This window comes from Centropristis striata, chromosome 6, assembly GCF_030273125.1.
Source record: "Centropristis striata isolate RG_2023a ecotype Rhode Island chromosome 6, C.striata_1.0, whole genome shotgun sequence".
Classification (NCBI taxonomy): Eukaryota; Metazoa; Chordata; class Actinopteri; order Perciformes; family Serranidae; genus Centropristis; species Centropristis striata.
This window is the reverse complement of record NC_081522.1, coordinates 19,050,352-19,070,807: the sequence shown is the minus strand read 5'-3', so window position 1 is coordinate 19,070,807 and position 20,456 is coordinate 19,050,352. Positions and strand designations below refer to the sequence as shown.

Below are 20,456 nucleotides of genomic sequence, written 5' to 3'. Positions count from 1 at the left end.
GAAAGCAACTAACAAATAGACATTTATATAATGTGAGCAGTGGTGGAAGAAAAACTCAGGTTTCTTACTTCAGTAAAAGTACTAATACTAAACTGTGAAATTACTCCACTACAAGTAAAAGTAGTAAGATTTGAAATGTCTAAACTACTAAAAATCCCAGACGAACATGCGTAAACGTGCTCTAGGACAGCGGAAGAAACAGCGATATTTACCTACAGTACTAACTTGTGTGGCCAAACTTCTAAATACAGGTGTTGTGTCGAAATTTGTTACCCTGTCAAATGATGTTTCCTGAATGGTGTTTTCTGTAGCATCACCTCCACGGTTGGAGTAAGGATTTAAGTTTAAGGTTATGCCTTGTAGAGAGAACTGTTTGGGGTTAAGGTAAACTTGGGCTCATGTTAAGCAACTTAAAGGACGACTGGTCAGGGGTCAGGTTGATGCAGGTTAGGGTAAGGGGGACACATATCGACCGGGGAACAGACTTTGACATAACACTGGTAAGACACCCGGCTTATAAAAAACTAAAACTAACTAACTAAAAATTGTTTTTACGCCCGGTTACTAAATGAGGCAGGTCATTAATAGGGGCCCGGCTTTAAATTGAGGAAATATGGTAGTTACATTTTACCACTGCCACTGAGTCAGTATGCAGCGACCAGGTCAGACCCTCAGTGATGTGGACACCAAGGCAATTGGAGCTGTCCACACTCTCAAACAAGGACCTGTTGATAATAAGGGGGACGTCGTTCTTTCGCTGTTTCTTCTCAGTGTTCACAATCACCTCATTAGTCTTGCTGACGGTCAGGAGTAGGTTGTTGTTCTGACACCAGTGGGTCTGGGATCAGGCCCCCCACAGCTGTGTACGTACAGGAAGAACAGTAGGGGGCTCAAAACGCAGCCTGGCGTGCTCTGGTGTTAAGGATCCTGGTGGACGGGGTGCGTCTTCCCACCTGGGGTCTGTCTGTCAGGAGGTCAAGGCTTCACATGCACAGTGGAGTGTTTGATCCCTGCTCCTTGATTTATGTGCCGAGTCTGGAGGGAAAACTAACAGTAAGTTTCGAGAAAAGAAGTGAAACAACGAAGCAGTGTGTACTATTTTCTGTGTTTCTCTTGCGTGTAAAAAAAACCTTCAGTGTGTTTCGCTCAGTGTTATTCAGCTCAGTGTTATTCAGCTCAGTGTGGCTGCTTCTGGATGCCAGATTTCAGAGAGGAGTTGACAGGGTGATGTGAGGAGCCCCATGCTGAACTCTGATATCTCTGTGGTGCCAAGAGGATCACACATGAACCCGATGAAGTGTAGGTGGAGAACTCTGTGTGTATGTGAGAGAGACAGACAGGGAGGCATGCATCTACTTCACAGCCATGCCATAGTGACACTTAATTGAGTGTTGTTTGATAATGGTGAATTGGCTCAGTCAGCTGGTAACTACCTATGGCAGTGTTTTCACACAGGCTGTATGAAATTTCCTGTTGGTGGCAGGTCTCCCAAGTACTATACTGTTGCTGTGGGATGTTGTGGATCGTTGATGTGGGTGTGTTATGAATATTCTGCTGATGATGTACAAGTGTGACTAATAAATTGAGTCTGTGACAGCCACGTCCCAGTAGCAAACAAATTAAACTTTATTTGGAGAGGACAAACACACTGAGCTGGTGAGGTACAACTCAATAAATGCAGAGATATAAAAGTCGTTATGTCCTTGTTGCTGGACTGGTGACTGCTACTGGTTATTCTGGTGCTAGTGTGGAGTGCTGGGACATGATGGTGTGAACCTCTGCAGATGGTAGGCAGAGTTCAAACCTAAAGTGCAACTTCATCTGCACAGTCTTCATGCAGAAACATGCAGGGTACTGCATGGGATTGGCAAAACAGTTGAGCCTGGCTGCAAGTTGTTTTAATTTCCATTAAGAAAATATCTGGCTCTTTAGCTTCTTAATGTTCCACTATGTTCACCAGCTAGTTGCAAACTTTGTCTGCCTGCAATTTGATACAGACCAGGTAGTGTACATTGGGTTTATCAGAGCTTGAACATTAAATAGGTCTGTGTGCTGTGGCTTAAAAAACAGGGTTGATGAGAGTGGAAAAAGCGAGACAAAACAATAAGCTGATATATGATATGATAAAGCATGGAGCTACTCGGTTGTGTAGTGATTAGCACTCTTGCAGTCACCAGTTCAACTCCGGCCTGCAGCTCTTCTGTGTGGAGTTTGCATGTTCCGCCCATGTCAGCGTGGGTTCTCAGCAGGTACTCTGTTTTCCTCCCACAGTCCAAAAACATGCACTTAGTGGTGACATTAAATTGCCCGTAGGTGTGAATGGGAGCATGATAGTCTGTCTCTGTGTGTCAGGGCTGTCCAGGGTGTACACCACCTCTCACCTCCCCACAACCCAAGTTTGTATAAGCGGTTCATGATAATGAACGATAAAGCACTCAAACAATCAGTTACTATGAGTGACTCCTGTCACATTGCATGTAATCTCTTTTTACACTTGCAATACAAATATGTTCAAAAGAGTTCTTCCTGGATTGTATTTAATGTTGTCATTGGTATGCTTAGCAACAAAAATACAGACCTTTTCATAGATGTCTATTTTTTGTTTTGACTCCATTTATTTAACTATCTACAGCTTCCCTACACTGTAAGACTTTGCTGTAAATTTACATTGTATTATGATTGTACAGTATATTACTGTGAAAGTAATGCATTGTGGGAGTTATCATGATTGCTCAGGCATTCCAATGGTCAAAATGATATTTTTACAGGAATTTACTGTTTTCAGCTGAGCATGTCGGGAAAATAAAGCCGTTATTTTCGAAAAGAAGAAAAGTTTTATTCCATTTTTGTCTGGGCTGAAATAATCACAATGTGTTGTTTTTTCAAGTAATACTAATATTTAGTTTTCATGGATTAGTTGTAACATAATTTAGAGTTAAACATTCAAACTTTTGCAGCCTCTAAACCTACACAAATAAAACAAAAAGAGACCGTGAAATCCGCAAAGAGTGAAATGCGCTGCCAAGAAAATAACGTCTCGGTGCTCCCGTGCTATTTCATGTATTTACATGAGGTAATATGCATACATTTGACACAGATTGTCCCCTCTCTATGCAAATAACCCTCAGTCCAATTCACAGAGATCAGCACTAATAACCTGGCCTAGTTACAGTGAAAATTATTGGTGTTTTTTAGAGAGTCGCTGGTTAGTGGAATGCATTTACCAACAGAATTGACAGGCTAAAATAATCCCAAATACAGCTTCTGTCTGTCACATTTAAATTCCTGGCCTTGTTTTGAGGAATTCCTCTGCACCTCATCGATCAGGACCGGTAGCTTGCAGTTTTGAAATGTCTTTTTTCTTTTTGTCACTCCTGTTGTTCTGCCTGCAGAGTTGTTGGTGTAAAATTTGTACTTTTCTACATGGATAATAGAAAACAGACACAAAAGAAAGGTAAATTGCACTCAGTTGTAAAACTTTATGGGCATATTTGTGCGGTATGTTCAGTAGTGCAAGATCTTTTGTGAATAAGACCTTGAGCTGGTGCAGATAGTGATTTGCAATTCATGGAGCAAACATTCTTTGTGAATTTGCTCAACTTGAACTGTAACTTGCCTTGAAACCGAAGGTTTTGGTCTTTAATCGGGCTTAATCTCACTGGCTTGATCTAACGTCACAGACAGAATAGACACAGATATATATATATATTTAAAAAAGGGAGAGTAGACAGATTGAAAAGGAGGGCCAGGAGTGTGAGGAAGGATACGTAGAGGGTGTGCACTGGAAGCATTTATAAGACTTATTTCCATTCTCTCTTCCTCGTGTTAGTTCTCATTGGAATCATTCAGACAAGTGCTCATGTGCTTATGTATACCAGTGAATCAAGCTCATGTGGAGACCCATCTCTGTCTGCCTCATCCTCCCGCTCAGCCAACTACTCATGAGGCCATCAAAATGGGTTTGTACTAGTAGAAACAATTTAATGAAGCGTATAAAAGTCATGCAGCAAATCAAGCTAGCGTGCGGGAATGTGTGCATGTGTCTATGCTGCTGCTGTCTTAGTAAGGCCCCTGTGTGTGATTTAGCAGCCGAATACATTTCACACCTTGACAAAAATAGCAGATTTACCGTGACCGGCCCACAACAGCATAAGCCCAGGGCTCACATAAATCCGCAGAAACCCAGGCACTCATTTGTTAAAGAGCAGATAGCGTGGATTCACAGCTCTTTCTTCTGTGTTCTGTGCCAAGCTGTGATTGCATGGTCAAAGGTGGGCTGTTCCTCTGGGAAAGTATTTGTTTAGCAGCGGCGCTTGTTATGATGAAACATAAGGGTGTAAATATCAGATAGTACACAGACGCAGTGTAGAAGTTACCTTTTGGCAAGAAAATGAGAAAGAGAAGCCTTGTTTTCTATGTGCTGGCCTCTTTCTTTTCCATCGTGCGGAGGAATTAGGGAGAATTGCTGCAGGAAGGCAGAACATAAACAGCATTAGAGACAGGAAGAGACAGGTTAGGAATACACTGCGTCTTTCCCAAGGGGATGGAGACAACCGCATTTGTATGTATGAACAGCAGGCCAATGAATGAGGAGATTGTTGAGTAGTTAGGATGATTAAGCAACTTACTAAAGCTGCACTCTGACTGAACCTTTCCACTACTGCGCTCTACCTCAGTGTTTTTCTTCAATTAACTTCAAATGAGCTCTATTTAGAGCAATGACTGTTTTTGAAATGGATTACACGAGATGAAAAAGTGAGTTTCTTAAATGTCATCTGGATCTTTGTCACTGATACACAGGACCTTTCCACTGGCCTAATGGAAAAAGTATTTCTTGCTTAGCCGTGTGACAGAATGAAGGAAAGTGTTGGCCATTAAACAGTGTGATTGAGAGGAGGAGGGAGCGTTAGAAAGAAGAGAAGAAAGTCACGCCTTAATTAGTAATGGCAACTTTATGGAGAGGCATGGGTGTCGGATTTAAATGCATGATTTTAATGGCCCCGTTTTATCACTCCTTGCCAGACCAAGTCTCAAACTGCCGACCAATTAATACACACACCCATGTATGCACACACTCGCCCTCTCACACCCCTCACACCCCTCCCAACCCCTGCAGACTCATGGATGATTTCACTCACAGCCATACGGCACAAGCGTACACACTTGCACACACTGGCCTCTCAACATCTGCCTCACGCTCCTCAATATAAATCAGCAGTGGCCCGTGCGACCTGGAGCCAGCTGTTAAAGTATATTGTGTGTGGCGTTTTACGTTGGAAATAATTATTCTAGGGTTGACTGTAATTCAGCCGCTCTCAGACATATTGAGTCATATTTTTTGCCTCAGCTCACTTTTCACTGCGTTCTCCTTTTTTGATCATATCCTTTTTTCCACTTTTCCAATGGTCATTTTTATCTCATTTACTTTGGACTTTATTGTTACCATGCACCCATGTGCTTTGCTATGTTCTCTAATGAAAAGATTAATTATAAGTGTATACAGCTGATATTGACACTATAGACATCTGAATTAATTTTTACAGTATAACATTTGTCGGGTAAATATGAATGTAGAATTTTTTTAACAGTATTGCATGTATGTATTAATTGTGTTGAGTTTGTTATTGTTTTTCTTGTATGTACTGTTTTTGTTTATGTTGTTTGTATGTCATGTTCTATGTCTTTTTAGGGACCCCAGGAAGACTAGCAGTCGCCAAGGCGTCAGCTAATGGGGATCCATTCAATAAACAAATAAACAAATAAACTCCCATAACTTATTTTCATTTTCATTTTGATCCAAATTTTAAGATCTCAGATTTAAGACGAGGGTGTATGCCAGGCTCAAGAAAGCCTGGTGTTATGCAAAGCCACCATATGGTCATGTCAATTTGGCCTTGTCTTTTGGCATCTCCAATCCAAGAAGTCATGCATATGACTGTATGAAAAAAACTGGATGCATTAGAGTGCAACAGCTTCCCTTTACGGCACAAAATATTTGTCCCAGAATCAGCAGCAGTCAGTAATTTCTCTGCACAGAGTTTGTTTTTAGCTCTTTACCTCCACAGGTCTATGGTTAGTCACTGCTCTGTGTGCACAAGAGGACACAGTGGCTTTTATTTTCTTCAACCCAGCAATGTGGCCAGATCACAGTCGGGTTTGTTGGGAGAGTGCCAAATGCATTTTTGGTCGTTTCATGACCAGCGACCAGTTTGATATTCACATAAGCACGGGGGATTCTGTGGTTATTTTGCTACCGTCTGTTTGCACACGTTTCACAAAATGTAATTAGTGGACCTACCATGTTTAATTGTGGCTTGACAGTGGGCAGCATCACAGTGAGACTAAATACGGAACAGGTACCTGCTGCTTTCACAAGGCTGCAAAGATAGTCGCCAGTGTAAAGAAAAGGCCTTCAGTAACAAAAGCTAGAATTCTAGAAGAGAAGAGCTAAAATTCAGTGAGTTTCAACTTTTTCACTGAACTCAGTGTGATTAGTCAGCAGAATTTGATGCCTGGCGGTTGGCAAGTGTGCTGATCAACCATAATTATTCATCATAGACCATAATTATTGGCTTGTCTTGCCATCTGTAAGGGCTTTGAAATTGGGGATTTGGCTGCTTAACGTTTTTATCAAAATTGCTAGGGTTGATGACCCCGACCCCTGAGGTGGGTCACAGAAGGACTACAACTGAATGTCCCTCCAAACTGTGTTATAAGTTGGCTGTCCTGATGCGAGCATGCGTGACATAAGCTATGCAACTTTGATATGATTTTAATATAATTGCAATAATGAAGATGCTTTGTGAACATCTAAATCATATTTCTAGTTTTCTTAATAGCTGTATACTTCTCAAATTATTTGAAATGAAAGCCTTGGGTTGGACTCAATAATGGCTCAGTCTAATCAGCACTCCCCTCCCATACTTACAGAAGCATAATTGTAGGGTTATCATTCTCCTTATGAGGATGAAAAGTGCAAAGCATTGGCATAAATTCTCATTGGAAATCAGCTCCCCTAATGAAGAAGACCTCATCATATAACTAAATATCAATCTCATTCATGTTATTCCCATTTGTAAAACCCATGAGGCGAACACTACGTGGATTTAAAGCCATTAGTAGAGCTGATGTCTTTTTTAATGCTTTCTCCTGTCATCATGCAGATTTGATAAGAAGATCTCATCTTATAAAGAGCACCGTCCCACACATGACATACTGTTTTAATGTGAAGGAAGCTACATAGTGTGCTGTCACCAAAACTCATTTTGTCCTTGTAAACATTGATGTCTTTTATCCTGCCTCAGTGTACCACTGAACCTCGCAGAGATATTGCTAGTTTTCCATGGGAAATTATAATATTTGGAGAATTGCGGCCCAAGTCGTTAATTAAATTTTAATAGCTTTGAGTGTGTAGTTTCTCAGTGTGTCGTATTTCTGGTGAGAAATGACCCTAAAAATCTGTTTCCCTCAAGAGTACAGATTTCATGTTCATGCACTTTTGGATGTAATTTAATTCAATAAGTTCAAGCTGTGGCAGAACATGCAAGCACATGTTGTTCGCATATTCAGGTCATGTTAAATATTTCACATCACATTCTACTTATGTATTTCATTATCGGGTGTGTTTGAATCTGCCATTGGCTGCATTAGTGTAATCATATCAAAGTGTTTTTACATGTTAGTCCACTCTGTGCTGTCGAGATCACTTAGTACAAAACCATCTATTTATATCTATTTGTATTCGGCTCAGGCATGTTATTTCTGTGTTAACTCATTTACAGAAAGCATGATTTTTACTTAAGTGGAGACACTACAGGTGAATAAGTTTTTTCTCCCTAAACTTGTAGATATCACCTTGAAACTTCCCCAGTTTGTTTTTTTACATTAAGACAATATTTTTTTTTGCATTACAAGATTTCTGAACTTTATGTTTAGATTTGCAAATGCAAGTAGAGTAGTGTGTATTCTTTAAATATGCACTAATTTGCATATATTTCCAAGAGAGAATTCTGAACATTCAATGAAGCAAAGTTCAGATCAAAGTTATTATTTTATTTCATTTATATATTAGATTTTTACTTTCTATTTTTTTTACAGAACAACATTTGGATATCTCCTTTTATCATTTCAGAAAATAGAGTAAATACAGTCAAAAGCCATATAAAACCAGTTTTTATCCTGTTTTTAGAAACAAAATGTTATATAAATCAGGGTATGAATGATCTATAACAACTCTCTGAAAACCTTCAGGATATACACTATCGCCTATAAAGTTGGAATAATTTTGTCTGTAGACACAATCCTCTGTTAATTGTGGTTTCATTTTCATTGTGATGTGTTTGGAAGAGATTGATTAATAAAGTTTGGAGAAGATATACACTTTATCTGTAAAGAATAAATCACAGTGTCACAATAATTTCATGGAAAGAGGTAAATATATATATATATATATATATATATATATATATTATTCCAACTTTATGGGCAGTTATGAATAAAACTGGTAAGTTTGGTGTATGTAAGTGTAGCTGAAGTTTTTATTTATGGCTCAGAGCCTGAGAAAAATCTCACTTTGAGAAAATGGTCTTTAGAGATGTCATACATTCTTAATGGGAATGACTTTTCGAAGATAAAATATTGGAGAGTGGGGACTTTCTAATGATGCCTGTGATGACGAGGTTTAGAATACGTTGCAATAGAACACTGACTTTTAGTGAATTTAGGAGAAATCTACAAGTTATAGTGTTTGTTTGTTTTGAATGTTTTCTTACCAGTATTCTGAAAGAAGACATGTTCTGGGAGAAAAATAGCCCAAAACCTCAAAATTGACCAGTGCATGAAAAACTGAAAAAACAATGTTTTTGCCCATAGTGTCTCCCCTGAAGTGCATGCAATTCCTCTTCAAAACCTTTAGTCATGTGGCTGCCAATGCATCTTAAGAAGTGTTTTCAGACATTCTTCATGCCGTATATGTTTGACTTGACTACGATCTAGTGAAAGTGTTATTGTGACTAACTGGTTCCCCCTCAGAGCACCGAGGGCATCACACGGACTACTATGTGCCAGTAATTGCCATGGATATTGGGCTCATTTGTCTTTCTGAAATGTCTGGTCTCAGAGACTTGGGCTAATGTATAATTCAACGTAGAAAATAAAACACCCCGTCACTGTATCCACCTCCTCATCTTTCTTTGAATATTGTTCCTTCATCCCCAGGCAAGACATGATATGACATGAAAAACAAGCCGCTGTTTTCATGTCACTGTGACAGGGAATAGAAAGTGGCATTTATCCTCTAGTATATAAGTGTTTAGCTCTGTTTAGTTGTCAATTGAAATAAGGGCATAATCAGTCAGGAGCTTTACGTCCTTGTTTCCATGCTGTAGTTTTTGGTTATTGCTTTTTGCGGGAAGGTTCTTCTCTGCTGTCTGCATCCTTGTCAACTTTCATTGTGTAAAGGTTCTACAACCGTATCTGCAGAGCATCAAAACACCCGCAGTCTTTTTTGTCTTCTGCACTCTGTTGGGGAGGTATCTGTTGAGAGCTGTCAGGAGGCTCTCCTTGATGCTGTCAGTGGGCAGCACCATAGCTCCACGCTACAGACTTTCCATTACTGCCTATGTTCAAATTCACACTTTGTTTCTCTTCCTACCAAAGCTGTCGTAACTTTTCTCGCATCCCATCAGCAAATGGAACTTTTCTTGTCATTGTTTGTCATCTCTCGTATTTTATCCCTATCCTTGAGAAACAAATGTATCATTATTTAAAGTCAGGCCTTAACCCTTAATAGGGCACTCATAGAAATACTTGCAAATTCCAAATTTCAACCTGAGAGAATATTGGAGGATATTACATAGTGCCAGAATGTGTAAAAAAAAACCATCAGAAAATAATATTTTGAGAAAAAAGTTTACGAGATTAAAGTGGCCAATATACGAGAAAAAATGCACAGATTTATGAGATTTAAAGTGGTGAATCTGGGAGAAAAAAGTTGCTTTTTTCCCACTTTTTTCTCGTAAATCTGCAACTTTTTTTTTTGTAGATTTGCCACTTTAATCTAGTAAATTTGCAACTTTTTTCTCGAAATATTACCTGAAGTTACCAAATATAGTTCTTTGCCCAATAAAGGGTTGAATTGCCAGCTATATCAAAAGCACATGTAGTCAAATATTGATGCTTTTCTACAGGTTGTCCAGTAACAAGTGACATGCCCCAAAAAGTGCCGCGTTCATTTTGACAAAGTACAGTCGATGTTGTGTTTTAGAGAGAGCTCCATCACACAGAAGTCCACCAGGTTTTTTTCTTTTTTCACAAGTTTAAAGTTACAGCCTAGAAACTTTGTTTGTCTCTGTAAAGTAAAAATCACACTGGTGGCAGTGCTCCAGATTAGATAACACATAGCATTGATAAAGCATCAGTAACACATAATCTCTACAAAACAGATTCTGCATATCAATGTGGAATCCGTTGGAAATGGGACCATAGTTTGGTATCAGAAACATTTCTGCTCGTCATCAGTTCTTCATCTGAGTATTATCGACCAGTCAGGTCTGAACAGGTTTTCGTTGACTGCAGGTAAACAGCCTGTGCGGAAAGCTCCGGCTGAAACGCAATCTGGAAACCCATCTACTATTGTCTGATTACAATTTATCAGTATCTATCTACTACTACTACTAAACTAGATACTTTTGAAACAGTCCCATCATGAATATTAGCCATGTTTACATTAAAGTCAAAGCAAATTTTGGAGCGAAATTTCAAAATGTTGCATTTCTTTTCTCAATTAAACGTGCTTTATATGTTAAATCACAGTTATCACGACAAAGGGCAGAGAAAAACATTAAAAGTGGACATTTAAAGGTAATTTAAAGAAAACCTTAAAATTCAAAATGTCCATAAACTGGTTTTGATAAACCAATAAATAAACCAATAAACAATGCTGCTTTAACATACTTTCACCAGAAGATGGCAGTGTAATGTTTCGCTGTAGTCTGATCCGACAGTAAACAGTAGAAGAAGTAGAGAGTGCGCAAGAGAGATTAAAAACAACAACAAAAAAGAGGTTGCTAATTGGACAACTTTGGCCACCCACATGAGAAAATGGAGGGAAGTCATTCAATTGGGCAACTTATTATTATTATTATTTTTTATTTTTTTTATTGTATTCATGCATATTTTATTTTGTGCGGGCAGTACATTTTACACTTTATTTTATTCATTTTTATCCCAATATTTATTATTTATATTTTATTATTTATTATTTACTATTGTTTACTACATCTCTTTGTATTGTGTTATGTATTTATTGTTTGTGCAGCACTTTGGAAACCTTGTGTTTGGTAAAATTGTGCTATATAAATAAAGTGGATTGGATTGGATTGGATTATTGTTCTTTCATGTCACATGTTCACTACATCAGAAGTTATTCCGTCAAGCGCATTTACTATTTTTCAAAAAATACTTTTTAAAAAACATGTCAATCAAGCGTTAAAACTTTTAAGCGCATTTTCTAAAGTTTTACTAAATGTTGTTGTTTCTATCAAGCTTTTCTCATGCAAATCTTAAAAATGTGCATAGAAATTAATTTTTTGATGGAAACACAACTACTGTCTCTCACCCTCAACTCCATTATCATATCTCAAGCTGCTTATTGGACTGGTGCATGGAAGAGGAAGTCTTGGCCCAGATATCTGTTATCTGATTATCCTCTGGCTACACCAGAGCCTTATAAATATCAGCCTTTCCCCCAGAGGCTAAATTGTCACAAGACCAATAGCCGACGGGTTCTGAGATTGAATTACACAGAACATATTTCACACACTGGTTGCACAAATTGTTGCTATGTATAGTATGTTTCTAGATATCAGGACTAGAATAGAATACAAGCTGTCACTTTCCCCTTAACCTAACCAAAGCAGACAAAGAGACAAACACTCAAAGTTTATTAATATGTTCTCTCATTAGCTTGTTAGCTGTCACTTTGCCTTTTTTGCATCACAACTACAGGACATAATTTTTGGCTTGTTAGCAACATGTCATTCTCAATGAAGTCACAGTTTCTACAGCGGAACAGTTGTCTGGCAAGAGAAACACAAAGACAGGTCAACAAGAGTGCTTGTGCAGTGTGCTACCTTTCATTCAAACTCAAAATGAGTGATCTCGGACTAAATGGTGGGTGAAGGAGGGTTTAAAAGACTCTTTCTATCATCAGTCACAACCTCCACTCTGTCTCCTGTGAATGATTTGCACCTTGCATGAGAGAAGTCAGTCAGAATTCAGTGGACTCAGTGTGAACTTTCTAACCTCTACATCCACAGATATCAATCCCATTGTGACTTATAGAAGGATTACAACTATACATTGTCAAAAATGAGCCATGTCACTATGCAATGTAAAGCCCTAAGGCCTTTTACAAGACTTGAAGAGGTTTATCCCATTGATTCACTGACATCCACTTTTTCTCTCACTGTCTTTTGTCTTCTGTACTCGTGGGGACAGAGCCTTCTCTGTGGCGGCCCCAAAGCTGTGGAACAGCCTACCTCTCCAGGTCAGAGCTGCACAGTCTGTTGAACACTTTAAAACATTATTAAAAACCTATTTATTCTCCTTGGCATTCAGTCCCAGCTAGGCAAGAATCCTTGGCTTTCTTTTTACTTTTTTTTACCCTTTTATTTGTCTTTTTTATCTCTGACTCTGTTTTGGATTGAGTTTTTATTACTATTTTATTGTTTTACTGTTTTTAGTATTTTATTGTTTTTATTTATACCTATTTGTGTGCGATTTATTCTATTTTAATAACTGTACAGCACTTTGGTCAACTGAGGTTGTTTTTAAATGTGCTCTATAAATAAACTTTGACTTGACTTGACTTCTCTCTTTCTAGATCCATTCTCCATGACTGAACCATAACTCTGAAAACAAAAAAAAAACTTTCAGAAGCCATATTTACCTCTTCTATCCCTGCTATAGCCTTGGCCTACTTCAACTTTGACAGCTTGGATCATTTCGATCTTTATGTTTATCTGCAAGTAGACTCGCACGACAATACCTACCAACACAGTACTGTGTGAGTGCTGGAGAAAGGTCTGGCTGCCTCTATTATCATTCTACTAAAGGGAGAAAACCAATCACAGTCACATATGGGCAGTCCTAAGCCCTCCATGCAGTGATTGTGCCCCTTCAAAACAGATGGGAAGGAAGGAAAATAGCGGCTGAGAGTTATGACCAATATCAGGCTTATAGTCTACATAAACATATACAGTACAGGCCAAAAGTTTGGACACACCTTCTCATTCAATGCGTTTTCTTTATTTTCATGACTATTTACATTGTAGATTCTCACTGAAGGCATCAAAACTATGAATGAACACATATGGAATTATGTACTTAACAAAAAAGTGTGAAATAACTGAAAACATGTCTTGTATTTTACAAGACATTTTTGTATTCCTCAAAGTAACCACCCTTTGCTTACTAGAATATAAGACATGTTTTCAGTCATTTCACACTTTTTTGTTAAGTACATAATTCCACATGTGTTCATTAATAGTTTTGATGAATCTACAATGTAAATAGTCATGAAAATAAAGGAAACGCATTGAATGAGAAGGTGTGTGTCCAAACTTTTGGCCTGTACTGTACTGTATGTTTGAATGAAAAGCCTGGTGTCTTATTATTATTGTCATAAAAAACAATAATGCTTTATTCCATCTCTCAATACTTTCCACCATCCCTGTTCATGTCTCAACCCCATTCAGTCCTACTGAAAATGTACATTTTTAAAATATGGTCACACATAGTTTTACTTTAAACTACTTACTTTCTCCTCATAATATCAGTATAACTATAAAGGGGCTGTTGTTCTAAATGACTGTGCAAACTTATCCAACCTACCTTGTATAAATCGAGGTTAAATTAATAAATAAAACAGTGTAGTCCCAGCCTCTTCCTGCCTTTTCCCCCAGGCAGGTGTCGTCAGGCTTGTTAACATCTGTCTTGTTCTGCTGTCCTCTCTGCCATGACTTTTCTCTGTTTACCGCTCTACCAATTTAGGCCCAAAGCCAGGTGTGTGCTAGTGAGACACAGAGAAAGAGGGAGAAAACCTATCTGTCCTCTATTGAACAAATGGACATGGACAACAGGTGGACAGCCTTTGTCTAGTTGAGGCTGTCAGGTTCGATTCGCTGTTTATTTCCTGGAAAATTCAGGACAGGACTGCGGGGCCGCTAAATGGAAGAGTTTACTTTCTGTTATTCCCATTGGTCCTGAAATCTGAATTGATTTTTACGTAAACTGGGAAAGGTCGGATAGTTTCATTATGTCATTACCTTTTATGTGTCACACCAACAAAACAACTTCATATCCATAGTGCCTTAGGCTCTGGAGCAGCCAATTGAATTTAAGGAAACAAACACAACAGCAGCCAGCAGTCAGCTCTCTCAGAAGCAATAAACTCCTAATCATTGAGAAATAAAAAATAACCTGCGCCTGATGGGACCAGAGGAAAACTACCCTTGTGTGTGTATGTGTGTGTGTGTGTGTGTGTGTGTGTGTGTGTGTGTGTGTGTGTGTGTGTGTGTGTGTGTGTGTGAATGTGTGTGTGTTAGAGCTGGAAGGAGAACTGTATTGTAACTGGAGTGAGCAACAAACTACACACTCTGACTTGAAGCAACGACCACTTTTGGCCAGCTGAGTGAAAACAACATCAAAACCTCATATGTCAGTGGGTGGTCCAGGAATGATGAAACGTGATGAAACAACACTGCTGGCTGCCCGTTGCCATTTTGCTCTGCGATTGGTACTTTTTATTATTTCCCCTTGGATATTGATTTTCTTTCCTCTCCGTTGGACTTGTGAGGCCAGCGAGCAGGCCTCTTCTTCCTGTAGCTTCCTGTCAACACAATTTCACAGAGGACGCACTCGTACACACACACATTCACACACACAAAACGAATACTGTGTGTACATATGAGGTGCACATAATAACACACATCTCGATGCCTCCCAGCAAAGATTCATCACTGTACAGAGCCCGACAATGAACAGAAGAAATCAAACAAAACGTTAAAATAGGCCATGCAGGTGCACATTCAGCATTTCAAGTGTTTATTTGTTGTGGACTGAAGGATGATGTGACAGCACCAGTTGTTGAGCTTCATTGAGCCTTGAAAAGGTTGGACCCATGGGGCGACCTACATGCACACATGCAGCTGAAACACTGCAAACAAAGACTCAGCTGTCATTGACTCATATTTAAAGTTTTATAACAATTATGTTTAGTTTTTAGTTGCATTTCTCTGCAGAAAATAGAGCCATGTCACATTTTTCCTCACTGTGCAGCAATACAGCTCACCAATCACAGCCCACACTGTTGTAATTAAAAGCTCCAGAAGAAGACTGTGACCACATACGTATGATGTCAATGTTTTCCCAGAGTGATAGAAGATGAACATACAAAAAAAGTAAATTCATTTTTTTCAATTAAATGTATCACATCATTTTGGACTATTATTATTATTATTATTATTATTATTATTATTATTACCATATATGTGTAAAATGAGCAGATAATAATAATCCGCAGCCGAAAAACCTTAAAAACAAACTTTGCCAAAGAATTCCACTGGGGACCAACTATTACCACAAAATCTTGGAAAATCAATTAGTCCGTTTAGTGCGCTCCACATTGATTTTGCATTCATATGGCTTAACTGCTGCACCTAAGCTTTATAATGGAAGGGGAAACCCTGGCTATCTTACAAAATATTACCATTCTAGTTAATATTGCAAAATGGTAGCCCAGTCTCTGTTTTAAGTTTTAAACATGTAGTTAATGTGAAATGGAACTGCTTTTCAAAAAAAGATCAGGATTTGGGTTTATAGAAGTACAAAGTCATTATGTATTAAAATATAATTTACAATTCAATCTATATATGTAACTTAAAATAGCATAGTCGACTCCCAGGTGAAGTAAGCAGGTGCTATGCCATTATTCCAATGCCCTATTGGTCCAAAGACCCAATAGTCTAAAGAAGTGATTATTCTGTAAAAACCACCAAACCTATGATTTTTTTGTGCTGAAACCTAACCTTTCCTCAACCACAGCACTGGCATAAGTACTAACAGTGTATGAGAACCGCCTGCTGTGACATGTTTTTAAAAAAATCTGCCAAGCTACTAGACCTAGAGGGAATTTCACACACTTTCATAGAAAACACTGCTGATTTTAAAATTCAAGTAAAAATTTGTCTTGGTTGAACATTTCTACTTGCGGTTTGCAGCGTGATTCTGCTGCAAGTAAAACTAAACCTCACAAGTTACGACTCTTATGTTGTCTCCACTTTTTTGTCCTTCCTTGAGTCGGGCTTTGACAGCCGTCTGCCTCGACCTTGAGGACAATCACCCTGAAATAATGACACAATGCTGAAGCCTTGGGTGGCCTGCTGAGCTGCTCCCTGCTGCTGCTCAGCATGATGTCCCACCGTGTCCTTGTTTGTTGTTCTTTTATATGTGCACTTGTTTGGGTATGTGTGCCTCAGTGTCCATGTGTCAGCACTGAGAAGTAGCAGCATACAATATATACTGTGTGAAAAAAATGCTGGATTGGGCTTTTATATGTCAGCAATTGGTGCTACGATGAGTAAATGTGTGTGCGCTTGTTTTGCATACACATGTGGAGGCATTTGCATGAGCCTAAGGAGGCTGTTTATATTTGTATTCTCATCCCGAGGGTTGGAAAATGACCTGTCTCCTGTGATTATATCCTGGGTAACCAGAAGTGACATGGTAATTGTGAAATCTATTTAAAAGAATTGTAGCCTCTCTCTCTCTCTCTCTCTCTTTATTTCTCTCCTCATGCTCCTCTCTGTTTTCAGGTCATTACTAGATCTTCCTCTTCACACCTACTTGTCACGGCTCTGTTCTCACTCTGCTCACGGTCTATTTTCTCTCCTTGTTTGCTCATTTCTCTCATCCGTCCTCACCCCTTCCGGCCTCAAGTTTCTTGTTCTCTAGTCATGTTCCACACTTTTTTTTGTCCCCCTTCTGTTTCCTCTTCTCTCTCTCACGCTAAGTGTGTTTATACAAAAACCCAGCATCAGATCGATGCTGTGATGTTGCGAAGATCAATAACACAGAGTGTCACACTTGAGCCTGCAAACAATGACAGACGATTTGGGCTCACCTTCTGCTTTCCACATGTTGACATTTTGTTTTCTCCTCATCTCACTCAATCCCCTTTTCTCTCCCTCTGTGCTTCTACACACAGTGGCGTCCGTTCCTGCCCGGTCTGAAATATGAAGTGATAGACTCGGCCTATATCTCCCTGTACACAGGTAAGAGCTGCTCTGCCCTGCTGATAGAATACATAAAGAACTTTTCTCTCATCTTGTCTTGGAAATAGAAAAAAATCCATGGTCAATTTTAAAATGGACTTCGGTTGCGCTTCATATAAAGTAAAGCCGGTAACGCTTTATATTAAGGTCCTTGTAATAACCATTAATTAACAAGTAATAAGGCCCTTGTAAGTCCTTACAAGATGCTTATTAACATTATTGTGTGTTTATAAGCTTATATAAGTGTTAATAATGGCATTACAAACAGCCATGACCCATCCATTATGTCTTTGCCATGCCTTTATTAGTCTTATTTTGTTTGCTTATTGATATTAAAATATACTTTATTGCTCATCTATTATAAGTTAACTACGCTTTTTGCAACTACCGGATCTAAAGCGAGAACAATGCCTTATTACTTGTTAATTAATGGTTATTAAGGGCCTTATTAAAGCCCTCATAAGCTGCTTATTAACATTTATAAGTCTATACAAGTGTTAATAAAAGCATCACAAATGTGTTTATTGTTACATTTATAAGCATTTAAAAGAAACTTGTGAACAATTTATAGACTCTTTAACACATTTATTGAGTTTAAAGCGTATCTATTATGATGTTGTTTAAAACTTTACCAAGCTACTTTTGTTGCCTTATTAATGTAATTAACCCTTTTGTTATGCACTCATTAACAGTTTATCATGCTTTTTTGCTACTGGACCTAGGGGCGAAAACAATAACTTATTAAGGTTATTAAACCCTTTAATATCCACTAATTAACAATCAACGGTGCTTTTTGCAGCTAACCCATCTGGAATGAGCACTACATGTTGTCATAGTTGATAAATTGTAATAGGAAATGACTGATTTTATGCACATAATCACACCTTAGGGCAGATCTGGATCTTTAGATCAAGTGCCTGCTAAACCATTGTTGACTGCTTATAAATGCTTAATAAAGTATTAATTGATCTTAGTAAAACAAAGTAGTAAAAAAAAAGCTTAGTAAATATTTATCAAATATTATAGCTACTATAGTTAGTTAAACTCTTAAAAGGGCTAAATTACATGATAATTAATATTAATTACCAGGATCTAATATAAAGTCATGTTTGTGGTTGAGATACACATGAGACTCTTTAAAGTTATATATATATATATATTTCTCTTTTATATTTGTAGTGTTTTTATTTAGCTCAGAGCTTGCCAAATACAAACAGGAAACGATGCTATAAAAGCAACTTCATTAGTCTAGTCTGGTATTGATCTGTAGTTTAATGTCACAGAATCAGCCTTTTTTGAACCGAGATGTGCTTCTCTCTTGTCCCTCAAACAAACTCACATTTATTGTCTTGATGATGGCTTAAAATCAATATTTTCTTCTTCCGTATCCAGTTTCTTGTCATAGGGACGCTGCAGATTGTCACTTTGAGAGCGGCCAAAGAGAAGCTACAGAATCTAATAGATGCTCTATTTTTCTCTATGGGTGTCATTCGTAACGGAGATGAGAGCACTAGCTCCCGAGTAGATGTCTAACCTCTATAGCTCCAAGAATAGCAGCGTGTCACAGGGATTCAGTATCGTTAACAAGGGAAAATGCCAGCTCCACAGAGAATAATGTGTGGAGTTGTCATTTTGGGCAAAGCCGCTGGTTGCTAGGGATATGCCTTCTTGTTTATGACCGGCTTCTACAGTGAAGAAGGAGGCCTTGTATAGTATATGAGGTCACCTGCTGGAATAAGACATTAGCATCTCCTCATCTGTCTCCCTCCACCCATCCATCCCGACTCCACCCTTTATGTCATGCTCTCTATCTTACTGGGTTTCTCCGTTCTCTCACTGTGGAAAGTGTTTGATATTCATTCCCATTTGACGGGGAGCAACTTAAGTATGCTGTCCCACAGCTACTTGTCCTCTGTGTTATTCACTTTAATTAGGTCTCTGATTGGCTTTCCATTAACACCGTGTGTTCAGCAGTTATAGCACTTAACAAGAGTTTCAATTCATGCTCAAACTATGAGCCTCATTCTCATCACGTCCACAACTTGTCTTTCACAGAGTCGTCTGCTCTGTAAAGCTGGGTGGCTCAGCAACCAGTGTCAGATTGTTAAAATGCTGTATATTTTGTACTTTTTTTGACATGAGAGAGTTCAAGAAGTGATCTAACTTTTTCAGCTCACATCCACTTTCTGCAAAACCAGAGAGTTTGTTCTACTATCTGCATATAACTTGTCTTTCAGACTGAAAATTATATATAGCATCTTTACCTATGACGTCATACATTGGCGTGCTTTCTAGGAAGGCTGCCTGCCTTCCTAGAAAGCACACCAATGTGGAAGCAGTTCTGAGGCAATGATTACCAACACGATACAAATGCCTAATTGATTTGCACTTCACGGCTGTTCCAATCGATCAAATAAAGAAGAGACAAGGACTTCTTTTGATTCTGAAAATAGTTGTACATAGTTTGAAGAAGTACAAACAAACTCTCAGAGGAATGGCAGCAGTTGTGGATCAACCACCTCCATCTGGAAGAGAGGACTCCACTGATGTCAAATATAAATGTTAACATTAAACATGTATTGAATTAGTATTGATATGCAAATACATTACGCTGTAACAACGTGTCTAGGTTTGTTAGCAGCAACCCAGGTTTTAAACGTTGTTTTACCACATGGATAATCTAGTAGGTGGAATAGCTAAAGTTTGCTGTCTAGTAGTGTGACAGTCATGTATCCATGTGCATATTGGTGGAAAAAGCACTATAAAAATACAGTATTTCTCCATCATATTTACTTACCTACCCAAAAACAAGACAGCAGTTGTTCAATATCACTATGGTTTTAAGCTCCTGGACCCAATCTCGCACAACATGGTCCTCTAGAACAGTAGTTCTCAACCTTTTTGAGTCGCGACCCCCAATTTAACATGCATGTTGTCTGTGACCCCCGCTCACTGAACACAATCTCACACGCACCGTTCAGATCATACAAACTCAGTTGATACGACGAATTTTGGACAAATAATGAAGCAGACAACAACTAAAACACCTCTCTGTCTGTGCATTTATATATTTTTTTATATTTTATAACACAAAATGATCAGAAAAAGACACAAAATGACCAC

The 20,456-nt window shown here is 38.5% G+C and overlaps 1 protein-coding gene across 1 annotated transcript in view; it reads left to right on the top strand.

Moving 5' to 3' along the window:
• b4galnt4a (beta-1,4-N-acetyl-galactosaminyl transferase 4a) overlaps nt 1-20,456 on the top strand; it is a 176,957-nt gene that overhangs the window by 146,419 nt on the left and 10,082 nt on the right. The window contains exon 9 of the mRNA XM_059334659.1: nt 17,267-17,333. Within this exon, the coding sequence (XP_059190642.1) occupies nt 17,267-17,333 (67 nt within the window). The remainder of the gene's footprint in view (nt 1-17,266; nt 17,334-20,456) is intronic.